We start from the raw sequence: 15160 nt of genomic DNA on the forward strand, positions 1-15160 counted from the left end.
CCTGGAAGGAAACCCCCCTGCTTCTGCTGATTGTGCAGGTCTGCCAGCAGAGGCTGGAGGCTGCGATGGAGGTGATGGAGTAGGCGTTGCACTTGGGTCCTCTGTATAATGGATTACAGCCATTGATGAGAAGCAGTCTTGTGTCAGAAGCTTGAATGAGGGAAAGACAAAATCCCCAGCTTTACCATGCATTTCATTTGTGACCATTAGCGACTCACTTAATTGCTGTGGGTTCCTTGTTGCAGGGTGGAGTTCCCATTTCCTTGATCTGCTGCGCCATGTGTTCCCAGGTGATAGGATACATGAACCTGCGTGGAGGCTACTCAGGGTTGAAGGAACATATCTTCTGCGTCCATGCTGTGATGCTTACAAGACAGGCAGGATGAGTCCCTGTGCAATGTCCCTTTGTTGCTCCAGAGCCAAGAGGGAGAGTGCCCCCTTTTCAGTATGGAGAGCTGTAATCTGTACATCATTAGTCTTATTTGCAGCAGGTCTGTGCTGTGACAGTGATGCATTTAAATAACCCACCCCCAGCAACATTGCTTGGATTTTTTTTAAATGCAGACTGTTGCAGATGAAGGCAACATGGGCATCACATTAGCAAGCCTGCTGTGGCTGAGATTTACCATGAGCAGCAAAGCGAGGTTTGGGTAATCCAGGACCCAAACTTAACAAAGTCTGCTGATCCAAACTTACATCTCACACCTGCTTTCCCCCTTCCAGTAAAAGATCCTTAGATGCTGCCTGGAAGCTGGGGGAGCCAAGTTGGGTACTAACCAAAGGATACCCTGAGATGTCTGTCTGAGTCAAACCCAGCTGGAGCTGGCTGTCCCTGCAGAGGGGTATCCCTCTCATTCCTTCTCTGTGTTTCTTGGGCTTCTAGGGGCACGTGAGCCATCCCCAGATGAGACGATTCTGTTTCTCTGCAGGGCTGGTTAGGCATTTAGAGGGTGAGTGCTGCATGGGCAGGAGCAGACAGGGCTCCTGCTTTCCTAAGATACTAATCTGTCTGCTTTTCTGCTGTTAGACAGCAGCTTCCACCTCCTTCTACCTGATCCCAATGCCACCTGATTGCTGTCTAGACCTTTCTGCTGCAGGAGCTCTAGTGTGATAGGACATGTGGTGCGTGCACCATTTCATTCCTGGAGACCGGAGCTCACCAATGCTCTTGTAATATTATTTTGCTCCAAAACCAGGCCTTTTAAAAAGTCTCTTATCCATTAGATGTTAAAAGAAAACAAAAAACAAAAAATGAAATGAAAAAATTAAATGAAAAAATTAAAACCAAACCAAAACAAACTTAACAGCATTATCAAAATAATTTTGAAACTTCCTAGCTGCAAATACCCCATGTCCTTATGCATTTATTTGCTGTAAAAATACATATGTGTTAGGATTTAAAGCAAGCAGGAAGCTGAACAGCCAGACCTATTTCCATTGCAAATTCTTCTCTGGCTTGGATGCATTTCCTGAAGCCCATTTCCTAATTTTTCCCTGTCAGCAGTTGTTTGGGAGGAACAGAGAAGGATGAGGAGGGAGAAGAGAACAGAAATCTCATGGGAGGAATGCATTTCTTGACTATGGGGTACATTTTTGGCCTGATAAGCATCTGTTTAGGTAGGACTGGCCCTTGTCTTAAGGGATGCGCAAAGCCACCTTGCACGAGTGGCTTCCCCCTTTCTTGTAGCTGGACTTTGAGTGGGGAAAAATGGCAGCGGTGCTCAGCCGGCCCCTCTGCTCCCAGCCTTACCTGCATCTCCCATTGCTTATCTGTGCATTGGAGCACCTACCTCTCTACCAGCCACCTGTGCCTGTGGCACAGTTGTGATTTCATTAGGATAACTGGAGAGGAGGGCACCTCTTACAGCACTTTGGGCTTTCCTGCTTGATGTACCCTGCCTCCCCAGCCATCTCTGCTCAGGGAAGCAGGGCTGGGAGGGAGCTGCCAGCACTGACAGCCCAACACAAAGACTCAGCAGGAGACCAACAGAACAGCTTTCCCATCCAAAACCTCTACTGCGAGGTTTTTGTCTCACATGAAGACCCCAGATGGGAAGTCACGTTGCCTGAATTTAGTTCCCAGCTTTACCACCCATTGATGACTTTGGGCAGTCCCTTTGCTTGTTTGAAGCCCCTTGCATGTCTGTATGAGGAGGGTGTTATTTCTGTTCATGCATGGCCACCACCTCCAGTGCTAGCACTGGGTGCTCCATCTCTTGCAGCTTAGCGACGAGATCTGAATTTGTCTCTTCTTACACCATTGCAGCAGAGAACCAGGCAGCTGTGACCTGCCTGGGAGCTTGCTTGCAGCTGCTCCTTTTGTCACCAAGATGACTAGGCTGAATACATCAGTTACCTTTGGAATCCAGCCTGGAGACAGCATCTCTTGTAATCCCACCCCATTACTGGGCAGCATTTTCCCCAAAGCCTGATATTCTCTATCCCTGTCAATAGCTGTAATTACAGAGATCCACTTACAATGGTGCTATGTGCTTGTCTGGTCCAAGTTTCTACTTTATTGTGCCTTATAGCTTGTGGGAAAATCAATATAATTTGGTATCAAGTCTAACAAGTCAAGAGATTGCTCAGAGCCTGGATTTGTGATTGGCCTGCCACACATTTTAACAGTTATAGTTATTATTGTCTATAATTTGGGTCTTGTTTTAAACTTTCCTGGGTACCTGTCCATCTCTTCATATGTTCAAGGTGCACCACACTGGATTTCACCCATTACATTTATGTTTATATATGGAATTTTAATGCAAAGGAAGGTTAAAAGCTGCCTCTTCTCTTGAGCTCCATCTTGGCCTCTCTGTTGCACGGAGTATGTTCTTCATTTGTTTTTCTGAAAAAGGCTAGGAGGCCTGGGAGAAGTCTCTTTTCCAGGTTGAGATGGAGAGCTGCCAGTGCAGGTGGGGAAGCGTCTGCCTCTGAACCACCGGCTTGGCCCAGGGAGGCTGGAGAGGAGATGAAAGCAGAAGAGCCTGGCAGTTTGCAATCTTCTGCATCTTGGCAGTGAGAGCTTTTCCTCCCCTGCACTGCTTTCCCACATGCACTGGCAGAGTCAACACTAGGTCCTGAGTCCTGACTGCAAGACTTCATGCATCTACCTTTACCAGGCTTTCAGACAAAACTCCAGTCTTCTCGTTATGTAGGCTACTCTTGTTCAGCTAGAGTCTTAAACAGCACTTAAGTGTTAGATCATAAATCACAGGCATAATTTAAAAGCTGCCTTTGATTTCTTCAAACTGCTGGCCCTGCCAGATGCAGACAAATGGTGTTTTCAGCTAGTGACTTGTGTGCCAGCCCAGGTGGTCTCTCCCATTGGCTTGTGATTTTTAAGGGACTTTGTTCAGCAGTGGATTATTTGCTTGCCTGTTTCCTTCAGAACTTTCCATGGTCTGGCAGCAAGTAACCTGCAGAGCAGCCTGCTCTCTCTTTCTGTGGAAGTTAACTTGGAAGATTTGTTTTTTGGCAGAGACTGCAGTGGGGTGGGCTCCTTTTTCACAGGGAGAAGGGTAGAGTGGTGATGGTGGAAGGTGACGATTCCACCATGATTCACAAGCATGTCCCAACACCTGCTGGAGTTTCCTGGTGGCCTGCTGCTCCCCAGGCCATGCTCATGATGCTGGAGACACAGCCATGAGCAGTCTTGGTTTATAAGCTCCTAAGATAAAGGGCCTCCTAATCTTTCTTTGGAGTATAGTAATTTCGGTGGCTTGTATTGGCTGAGGGGGGCAATTCCTTCATCCAGAGGGAAAGCTCTTGGGTAGCTGGTTTGTTCTTTGGGTTTATTGTGTTACTAACTTGTGTAGTTTGTTTGCTGTTTTGCATGGTTTAGGTATAGCTGCCTACTAGATGTTTTTCTTAGATTAAATAGGGAACAAATAACTTTATTAAGAATATTTATTAGTTGAGGGGGAAAGCAAGAACAGAGTAGCCAGACCCACTTACTGCTGACAGCTGGTGATTGTGCAACTTTGCCTTTTAGTCAGCTGTCAGAGAGCTGAAGCAGGAAATCAGAGAACAGAAAACAGGCAACAGCTTTGGTGAGGATGGTACTATCTTGTTTTCTTGGCCTTCTGTCTCTTTTGCACCCTCAGAAAGTCTGCAGATGGCACCAAATTGGGTGGATATGTTGATCTGCTGGAGGGTAGGAAGGCCATACAGAGGGATCTGGACCTTCCGGATCAATGGGCTGAGGCCAATTGTATGAGGTTGAACAAGGCCAAGTGCCAGGTCCTGCACTTGGGTCACAACAGCCCTATGCAGCGCTACAGGCTCATGGGAGCGTGGCTGGAAAGGTGCCTGGTAGAAAAGGATCTGGGGGTGATGGTTGGCAGTGGCTGAATATGGGCCAGCAGTGTGCCCAGGTGGCCAAAAAGGCCAACAACATCCTGGCTTGTATTAGGAAGAGTGTGGCCAGCAGGATCAGGGAAGTGATCATCCCCCGGTACTCGGTGTGGGTGAGGCCCCACCTCAAATACTGTGTTCAGTTTGGGGCCCCTCATCGTAAGAAGGGCATTGAGGTGCTGGAGAGAGTGCAGAGGAGGGCAGTGAAGCTGGTCAGTGGTCTTATGAGGAGCTGCTGAGGGAACAAGGGATGTTTAGCCTGGAGAAAAGGAGGCTAAGGGGAGACCTTACTGCTATGTACAACTACCTGAAAGGAGGTTGTAGCATGAAGGGTGTTGGTCTCTTCTCACAAGCAACAAGCGATAGGACAAGAGGAAATGGCCTCAAGTTGCCCCAGGGGAGGTTTAGATTGGATATTAGGAAACATTTCTTCATGGAAGGGGTTGTCAGGCACTGGAACAGGTTGCCCAGGGAAGTGGTGGAGTCACCATCCCTGGAGGTGTTTACAAGATGTGTAGATGTGGTTCTCAGGGACATAGTTTACAGTTGGACTTGGTAGTGTTAAGTTTATGACTGGATTTGATGATCTTAAAGGTCTTTCCCAACAGAATATTTTTATGATTCAGGAGAGGGAAGACAAGCAGGGGCTTCACAAGCCCTTTGTGGTTGGATACTCTGGCAGAGAGGTTGTGTTGCCAGAAGTGCTTTAGCTGGAAGCTGTATTAAGTCCTGGGCCCAGTGCAAGGACCCACCCATGCATGTTCAAGACCTTGTGCAAAACCATGGCTTGTACCTTGCTGCTGGGACTTGTTTATGGCTGGCTTGGAGAGGCAATCCCTCCCTTCCAAACTTGCCTGTGCCTTGAACCTACCCACAGCTTTCCGCTGTTCTTCCTCCCAGGTTTCTCTTTGAATGTGTTCTCCTGTGTTTTGAGTCTCCCACATGGTGTTATTCCTTGCCCCTTTTATTATTTTTTTTTTTTCATCTAGAGCAATATTTTTGTAGTCTGTCTCTTGGGACAGGCTGCCTTTTCCTTCAGATCTTGAAGAGTTTGCAGAGGCTGGAAGAAGCCATTCTGTTCCTCTTACACTTTTTTCTTTTTTTTTCCCCAGCTGAAGGCATTTATTATCTCCAAGTTATTTCTCCAAAGCAGAGTCACCATTTGCAACTTTTATTCCATCTTTGGCATCCCTCTCTCTTTTTTATCTGTGGGCTGCATTGTCTGAGTTTGCACCATATGCAGCAAGCAAGCTAGCAACAAGCATGTTGGGTTAGATTTGCAGCCCCCTTGTTAGTTTAAATAGCAACAAGTAAACTACAATGAAGCACTTGATAGGCTTTGATTTGTAACAGAGCATCAGCTTGGCAGCCTCGTTTTGCTAATCTCTTTCAGGCTGGGCAGGCCATCAGAATTTTGACCCTTGAGTGTAAAGGAAAGGTGCCATTTCACGCCACTGGAGGGGTTCCTTCAGTCCCTCCAGAGCCTGTATTATGTGACATTAGTGACAGTCTTGTGTATGGGCAGATGGAGGAGCCTGGACAGTCACTGGGGTGAGCCAGCAAGGTTTGCATTGTCAGTGTTCTAAAAACACAGAGTAGGATTTCTGACTTGCGTGTATAGTGTACTGCCAGTAAGGGCTGAGATGACTGTTGTTCTAGGGGACTGCAGACCACTTCTGTCTGCATGGCTTCTCTGCCAAAGGGAAATAAAATCAAACACTGTGGCATTTATGGTCTAAAGGTTACATGGTTCCTGTGGATGAAAGGGTGTGCAGTCTAAGACATGTCCAAAGAGATTTGCAGAGGTGAGACTGCCTTCTGATGTCTTTAAATGCAGAGACTCTCAATGGACAGGTAGAAGGTAAGCATTCTGTAATGAACAGCTGTAAAACTTCTGTTGTAGCTGGCATCAGTATGGCAGTGCTGCACAAAAATCCATCTCTTGGCTTGTTTAATTGACTTGGTGTCCATCCTGAGGGAAAAACCAGGTGACCTGAGGAAGGGGAAGACACAAAGAAAGCTCCTTCAGTGATTCTGTTGGAAGGGTGTCAGAACCTCCCTCATGGTGAATGCATTGGAAACCCACTGCAAATCTCTTTCGCTTGACACCTGAGCTTTTCTTGAAACTGTGGTGATGTGATGTACTGATGGGGCCAAGCCCCTTGAGTTCCTCACCTCTGCTTCTGCTGAGTGAGTTTCTAGAGGTTTCACAGTCAGGTCCCCAAAACCACCTCTCTCCCTGCAGATGAAACTCTGTACTGGAGAAGAGACACTGTGAAGAACACCAAGTTGTTCTTTGCAGGACACAGCTGGTTCTCTGGGTAGCACCTCTAACCTTGATGCCTGCACCTGCTTTAGGTTTTCATCCCATGAAAGCTTGCACCAAGTATCTTGGTCCTTGCTTGTGTGGGCAATGCCTCCATGCTGCCCAGCGTGTGCCAACAGGGGAGAAGATAAGGAGACGTACCTTCTGCCCTCACCTACACCTTCATCCCCTTGCTGCAAGACAAAGGTAGGATGCTGGTGCCCACTGGGGCTGAACACTTGGTCTTCTGGCTTCCTGCACAAGGCTGGCAGATGGTTTTTGTTGCTGGAGCTGTGTGGCTCCGGCCACTGGGCTGGAAGCAGCTGCTGCTGCCATCTGGAAGCACTTGGCAAAGCTTTCCTAGACAGCTTTGAACGGATGCCATGAGCCCTCTCACTACAGGAGAAAATCCACGAGGTCAGGAAATACAGCAGTGGCTTGGCATGCAGATCCCAGCCCTCCTCTTCCTGAATGGTGCTCCTGAACATCTCTCTTCCTTGCTGTCTCGCCTAACTATTGGTTCGACAGCCCTGCCCAGCTTTTGGGGCATGAAACAGTTGAGTACTGATAATTATGGATAGGCAGAGAAAACACCAGACAGTAACCTGGGTCAGGCTTTCAGATCTTTAAGAGCTTGCAGAGGGTGGAAGAAGCCATTCTGTTCCTGCTCAGCATGGGACTGGGAGGCTGTGCTTTTGTGTTGCCCTCTGTTATTTTGTGATCAGCTCTGTCTGGGCTCTGTGTTAGCTGCTGAGAAAAAGAGACTTGTTTATCCTCCTCTGCAAATCCTCGCATCAGGAGAAGCTTTCACAACAACCAACAGGCCAAAAACCTCCATGTGGTATATCCCCAGACTGAGTGTGAAATATTGGGATATCTGTTACCATCTCTTCTGCAATTGTGTCACTTTTTTCCCTGCCTCTAGTTTTTAGGAGAGCCAGAAACATTATCTTTGGGATGGCTGTTCCTTGAACCAGCCCATACGGTGATGATGTTCATGTGGCATTGAGGTACAGTCACCCCTGTGTTGAAACCTGTGTGTGCATCGATGATCAGCCTTGCTCCTCCTATGTTCAGGAGCAAAGAGCCTGATGGGGAGCTATGAGATGCTGTTGGTAAGATCAGCTTAGGGGTAAGACCAGCTTCTCAACCCTGTAACAAAGCTTGTCCATATAGAAATCCTTGCTTTCTTCACAGCCTTTGGCCAAGCTCACTCTGCTGTGGCATTTGCGTGTGTTGAGTCTTCATGCTCCTTGTGAAGAGGTTGCATAATGGATCCTATGGGAAAGGAAGCAATCTCACCTGTACATTGATTTTAGCACACATTAATTCAGGCAGCTCTCATGACTAGAGCTGTCAATCATACCCCACACTCTTGCTTTACATAAGGACACATTTTACAGCAATAGTATGAAGCAGTTGGGTGTGCTGGACTCATCCTCTGTAAGCTGCAGAATCTCTCCTGCCATTGCTGGGGTGTGGGTGGTGTGCAGGGTGTGAAGAGTTAGCTGAGGCACCAGCATCTTCTAGGTATGGTGTGAGTGAGCAAACACCAGCATTGCAGAGTTCTTGTATGCAAATTGTCTATGTGCTGACCACGGGTGGTGGGGAACAATAGCTTTTTCACACCCCTCATCTCCCCCCTCCTCTTGGTTGGGTGCGAAGCAAGGAGATGTGGGTCTGTGTTTCTCTAGAGGAACCAGAGCTCAAAGCTCTGGACAGGGGTGATGATGTGCAGGGCTTGCTGGTGTATGGTTGCTCCTCCGCTGACCCTGCTTAGCTGGGGTCAGGAGCAAGGGGAAGACCCTTAAGCTGCTGTGGGTGACTGCCTTGGCCTTGTCGTGGTTTAACCCAAGCTAGCAATACAACCACGATAGCTGTTCGCTCACCCCTTCCCCACCCCCAAATAGGGGAGAGAATCAAAAGGGAAGGGAGAAACTTGGATTGAGATGAATACAGTTAAATAAAATAACAAAATACTAATACACTGCTAGTAAATATATATATATAACAGAAATTTAACATAAAGGATATTCAATGCAATTCCTCACAAACTCTGTCCACACTGAGCAGCCAGTCTCAGGAAACAGCACCTGGTCCCAAACAGCTGATTCTGAAGAAAAAAAGACAGAAAGGCCCAGAGGCCTCTGCAAAATGGGAAAAAGCCAAACTAAACATCCCAAACAGAACTCCCCCAGCTCCAACAAAAGGAGCAAAGAAAGCCAACAAGTGAGAGAGAGACCAGAAGATCCTGACTCTCCTTAAATATGAAGCATGATGCTAACGGGATGGAATACTCTTATTGATCAGTTTGGATGTCAGTCAAGCTCTGCCCCATCCCTGTCCCCCTTCCTTGATGCCTCACACCTGTGGGCAGAACACTCAGAGTGTCCTTGGCTCTCAGACCAGAGCAATTAAAAACATTAACTCTGTCCCTGGGTGTTATCTCTTGTTCTCAAACTAATGAATGTGCTGTGCTAGCTATGAGAAAGGAAGGTTTCTAACTGCATGAAGAAAATTAACTCATTTTCAGTTAAACCAGCATAGGCCCCCAGCTCCTGCTGCAATGTGGACCAGGGAGGTTGGTGTGACTGTGTGGCCTGGGTGTCTTCTGGAGGGACAGGCCAAGCAGTGCCTTCCACTGGGGTGGTCTCAGGAAGGACCCCCTTCTTGAGGACTCATGTCTTCTCCTCCCCACACTGAGTCTAGGCTTTTTCCACTGCCTTAGCAAGTCTCATAGACCTGAGCAGTTGTGCAGTTCCCCTGGGGCATCGCTGCAGCAGCTGTTCCCTCATCAGCACCAGATGTAGCGCAAGGTCTGTTGCAGCCACTGCAGGCCTTTATTTGCAGCTGCTGTGTGTTTTGCTAGGGGCTGCTGATCTCCCTGCTCTGTATGAAACATAGGAGCTAGTTGCAGAGTTTCTTTAGACCCTCAAGATGCCTATGTGTTGAGCCATGAAGCTGTTCTGCTGCAGGAGTGATTCTCTCCTGGCCAGCAGTGTTGATGGAAATGGTTAGTCAGCATTTGCTCCTCAGTCCCCATTTCAGCCTGTCACCATGCCTCATAGTAATTGCCTCTTCCCATCCAAGAGACATAAGAAGCCTGGGGTGGGGAATCTGTTGTCCCTGAGAAGCAGTGTACGTGAGAAACTCATATATGTGGGGCCATGCATTAGTGGAGCAGAGCAATGTGCACACAGTCAATTAGAGTGATCACTTAGATTGTCTCCTGTAGCATTGTTTTCAATCTGCATCTCTTCCTTGGCTGCCAGAACAGAGGCACATTGGACTTTTCTGGGAAGTAGTGGCACTTTCAGGGGTGGACCTGGCATATCGCATCGTTTGCAACTTGTATTTGCACCATCGCCGCTTTTCCACCATGTTTAATGACCTTCAGCTGTTCCAGCAGTAAAGAGTGGCACAGTAACCAGAGGTCCTGCTTGGCATCATGTTTGTGCTCTGGTTGCCCTTTTGTACCCCCTCCCTTGCCCTTCTCCAAGATCCTGAATGCTGAGAAGGGCATGAGTTTTGTTTGCCTTCCCACTACTGAGACACCAGCTCAGAAAATGATTTTGGCAAGAGGCAGTTGTGTCTGACTGCTTCCAGCTCAAGTGGGTGATTGAACTGGCTGAGTGGTTTAAGATTGTTGTCAGGTGGGGATTGAAGGCAGAAAGTTCTGATCTCCTTTCTATTAGATCTTTGCTGCATTAGCAAATGTATCAGATGCTGAGTTTTGGGAGCGGGGCTGGTGAGCGTGGGAAGGAGAGTGGAGTGATTTAAGTGTTGGGGTGCAGGGAGACCTAATCCCCATGCAATGGTGTTGCTCGCTGCATCGAATGGTGACAGGCCACAGGTACTATGAGCTTGTCTTCCCCCTACCCACTGTGTTTTGGGTAGCTTCCCCAGAGCTCACAGATGACAGCTACAGATGGGTATCTGACCCTGGGGTGACTTTCAGTGGCCAGGGGTTGCAGTCCAATGAGGGTGGATTTCTATTTAAACCTTCAGGGTTTTGTAATCTTCCTGAGTTAAAGTTCCTCTTTCTTGTTGGAGTTGGAGCAGAAATTTGAGGGGGGATGTGAGGGGGGACGAATTTTCTCTGGCTGAAGGGCAGTGGCAAGTACACAGTGATGCAGAAGTGTGATTTGTTCATCCTGACCCTAGTCACAATTTCCAATTAGCACTCTTCTTGATGGCATCTCTTGCTCCCCTGTGGGGCATGTGAGCTTCATCCTGTGGGAGCAAGGGTACCCCTGCCGCAACCCTCCTCCCTGTTGCAATGGCCAGCACAGCGGGAGGCATAGTTAGCTGGAGGACAGGCAGAGGGTGTGGATCTGCTGCCATCTCAAACATGCCTTGTGGCTTGAGGTTTAATGCAGCTTTGAAGGTGAAGACGTGGAGGTAACAGTGTATTGGGGGGGCTAGGACTTCTTCCCCACTCCCGTGGGCATTGACATCCAAAGTGCATTGGCCAAGGCATTCAAATGTATCTAACGATTTTGGGTTGCAGCTTGAGATAGGGCAAATTGGAGACTGTGCTGAGCACTTTTGGAAAACCAGACCTCTTAAATTGGTTACTTTAGGGTTTACTTTTGATTTATACAGCCTGTACCTCTGTTATCAGTAACACTCCCTTACCTCTTGAGATTTGCTTGGAGAATGTGTGAAGTTTGTGTCCAGACCATCAGGGTGAAGGACTGCAGCATATCACAGGATAAACTTAGTTTTGTATTCAGTTCTATTGATTATTTTTGCCATTTTAAAGTAACCATCAGTACTAATGGAGAATATTAGGTTAAATAGCTGTGGATGCTGCAGTTCTGTGCTGTACTTCTAGACCAAGTTTCATGGTTTTAGGTGAGGCTGTCTCATGTTTGAGATGCCAGAGCAGTGGGCCATAAAAGCAGAAAAAAGACAGCAGATCCTGGAGGCACAGTACAGAGTGACAGACTGAAATAAGTGCAATTTTCTCAGACCAGATTCACATAGTAGTCAGTGTGCTGAGTGAGAAGAAGCTAAGAAAGCCCTTGACTTTTGGGGCACACAGGCCATCCCACCATCTTCCTGTTTCCAGGCCAGGTTCTCCAGGGTGATATGTCTGTGAGCTTTACATGAGAGACTAGCATGGTCCTGGAACAGGATACCCTGTGGCAGCAATTTCATGGACAATTTCAAAAAAGCTACACTAAAAGCACATTGCATCCTTGATGGTGGCTTGCTGATTTTCACCCCAAGGAGGGAGGGGTGGCTCTTTGCCTTGCAGAATAGCAGTAAAGTGGATTTACTTTGTCCCATCCTCAATCCCTGCTGAAGTCAAGCAACTTAAAAGACCATTAAATCCTTAAGGGGTGTGTCCCTTCACCTCTGTCTTGCAGAATTACGTGTCTCTCTGTTACAACGTGCTGGATCCCAGACCTTGATGTCTCTGCCTCGCAGCATTGGGTGCTCCTGGGACATGTAGGAGTCACTGGGAACGCTCAGTACCTTAGGAATGAGTCTACGCTTTGCAGATTTCTGCCTTTTCCAGCAGGAAAAGGGGTGCTGACCGCTCAAACCCACTGCGGAGCAGGTGGCAGTGGGGAAGGACTCCTCCTAACACAGTGGCTGTGTTTCTCCTTGCAGGTGGTTGTGCTCCTGGAAATCTTGAGCTGGGGTCAGCTAGAAGATGACTGAATATAAACTGGTGGTGGTCGGAGCTGGTGGTGTCGGGAAGAGTGCTTTGACAATACAGCTCATTCAGAACCATTTTGTTGATGAATATGACCCCACGATAGAGGTAAGCAGCTCTGGGCATGGGGTCTGTCTATTTGTTTTTCTTTTGCTCTTCTCCACCTTGCCTCCAACTATGCTCAGCTTGGTCTCAAGTCTGAACTTGAGCAGGGACGTTCCTCTGCTTTGCAGAACTGTTCTGAGTCACTCCATGCATGCTCAGGAGGTTACAGTGACCGAATTGTGCCTCCTGCAGAAGGACAGCGGTGTCTGCTGACGAGAAACAGTGAGGGAGACAGCAGAAGCAAGCAGAGAGGGTGGCAGTAGAAGTGGGTATAGCTGGGCAGGGGCTGAGGCGCAGCATGGAAGTCCTCCTTTCTGATGAGACTACAGTGTAGGGAGGGGTTAAAGGTTTGGGACTGCAGAGCCATTTTGGGTCTATGCTTCCATTTTTCCTCTTGTAAAATCAGAGTAAATATATTGACTTGTGGAGGATGTTTTGAGATTTGCTGATGAAATGGGTTTTATCAGAGCTTGGTTGTATTATGCGTGTTGTGCAGTTTGAGTGAGATGTACTGAGCAGCTGAACTGTTGTGGTTCCCAGAGTGCTGCCTCTGCTCCATCACAAGGAGTTAAAAGGTTGATATGTGGGTCTCATAGTTGGTGTGATGATAGCACTGGCCTGCCTAGCTCTGCACCATGCCTAGAATAGCAGGCAGGGACACTGTGATCCTCCAGGTTGTGCAGAGCAGGGGGTCTGGTCTTCAATATCTATATTCATATAATATCCTTTTTTTAACTTTTTAAAAACATATTCCGTTCTCTGACTGCTTTCACTTTTGGTAGTGAGATGCTATTAATAATTACCCCCTGTATGACTTACACCTTTGTTCAGGGGAGATGTGGGCAGCAGCTGCTGTTCTGCATGAGGAATAAGTCTGCCCTGGGAAGGCAAATTACAGCTCTGTAATGCCTTTTGGACAGTAACATCGCTGTCTGCAGTCCTAAAGGATTCTCTACCAGATGTGTATAAATGCAGCTGTGGTTGCTGCAGTTATTATAATGGCTAAAAGGCCTCAGTTGGGATCAGAAATCTATTCTGGTAGGTGTTGTATGTGTAGTCCCCACCCTGAAGAGCTTACAACTTAAACAAGCAAGAGAGAGCTTGGTAGAAAGGCAGAAATAGTATTGCAATGGGAAGGAGAGAAAACACTTAAAAGCACGTGCTATTACGTCATTTGGTCAAGGTCACCTGGAAAGTGCGTGGCAGAGACTGGAATTTAATTTAAGGGCTCCCAAGTCTCGGTGCTGCACCTTGCTTATGGATGTCATTGCCTTCTCTGCCCAGCTCCTCTCCCTGCTCAGCACCAGCAGCATATGTACTTTTCTCAGAAACCCGTTTCAGGTTGTTTTTTGGCAAAAGAGCTGCTGATGGAAAGCAGCCTCCCTGGGGAGACATCTGCATGGATGGGTCCTCTCTTGACCATTAGGGTGGGCAGAGGCAGCTCTGAGCCAGTGATGTTTTGGGTTTTGGAATCCTATTTTTTTGGATCTAGCTGCCTGCCCCCTGCAATTACCCTGCAGGGAAATTTCTCCATGTAAACAGGCAGTGGGGAATGTAAACCTTGTATGGTATTTCCCAGCACACGATCCTCGCCGTGTCTGCTCCTGCTGTGCCCCAGGAGTCTGCTCTCCTCCCTTGCTCACCCCAGCCCCACTCTGCTCTTCCCCTCATCTTCCTAAAGCAGCCACGAGCTGCTCTTTACCCCTCTTACCCCTGGTGCTTTTCTGCCTGCAAGTCCCACCAGCCCTGATCCCTTTGCAGCTATCTTGGTCGTGCCTCACATACCCCCCACCCTTTTCTCACTCATTCCAGGGTGACGCCTTTTAATTACGCTTCATTTTATGGGGATTTAGGATGCATAGAGAGTTACCTGCCAGCCATTCGAACGTGACCAACAAACCACCCTCCTGTGACTAAGTTGCTTTGGATCGTGCCCAAGAGCTGACTCTGACTGTTCAACCAGCTAACAAACAGCACAGCAATGCTGAAATGAGTAGGATAAAAGGAAAAAAAATATATTTGTGCACTTCACCCATCACTTGAATGAATTGAGTGCAGGCTGTGCTGCAAAGGGGAGTGGGTTGGGATACACTGAGAAGATGCTCCCCAGGGCAGGAGTGGTGGAGAAGTGAGTTTGTCCCGTCTGGGGCAAAGACCCCCAACTCAATGCCTGCTCCTCTCCTGCTCTCCTGATTCACTAGTGCAAATGCCTGGTTTTATACCTCAACGCTGGCCGACCTGCTACAGCCCACACTTGCACGCCTGCTCTTGGGCTGCCGAGGAGCCTTAAGGCCTTTATTCTGTAAACAGGAGGGCCAGGTCACCAAGAAAGTGTATGCTGGTGGTAGTGTCCCGTGGTGAATTAGTAGGGGTGGAGTAAAAAGTCAGGCTGTGTTGAGGAATTCTTTAGTTTGTCTTCCAGCTTTTAGCAGTCAGCTAGTAACAGGCCTCCCAAGCCTCTGGTCATATCCTGACTGTAGTGTTTAAAAAACTGACCTCTTGGCCTGGTCCCCCAGCACACTTGGGGTGCTCCCAGAATCCATCTGAGATTCTGAGTCTGAACCCCAAGTGGACATTGTTTCTGTCACCTGGCACTTCACAGCTGGGTCCAGCCACTTTCTCTTGTGTAAGAAGCTGGGGTATGACAATGGGGGGCTATGGAGGAGCATTGAGGTTGCAGGGTGCCAGTGGCTGCACGTGTGGGCCAGTGGCAGCTACACCTGCAGCAG

The 15160-nt window shown here is 48.0% G+C and overlaps 1 protein-coding gene across 1 annotated transcript in view; it reads left to right on the plus strand.

Annotated features, from left to right (window-relative positions):
- HRAS (HRas proto-oncogene, GTPase) overlaps positions 1-15160 on the plus strand; it is a 39263-nt gene that overhangs the window by 16295 nt on the left and 7808 nt on the right. Inside the window, exon 2 of the mRNA XM_065838021.2 lies at positions 12281-12434. Coding sequence (XP_065694093.1) covers positions 12324-12434 — 111 coding nt within the window. The 5' untranslated portion in view covers positions 12281-12323. The remainder of the gene's footprint in view (positions 1-12280; positions 12435-15160) is intronic.

The sequence above is a fragment of the Patagioenas fasciata genome, chromosome 5 (genome assembly GCF_037038585.1).
Source record: "Patagioenas fasciata isolate bPatFas1 chromosome 5, bPatFas1.hap1, whole genome shotgun sequence".
NCBI classification, from domain to species: Eukaryota; Metazoa; Chordata; class Aves; order Columbiformes; family Columbidae; genus Patagioenas; species Patagioenas fasciata.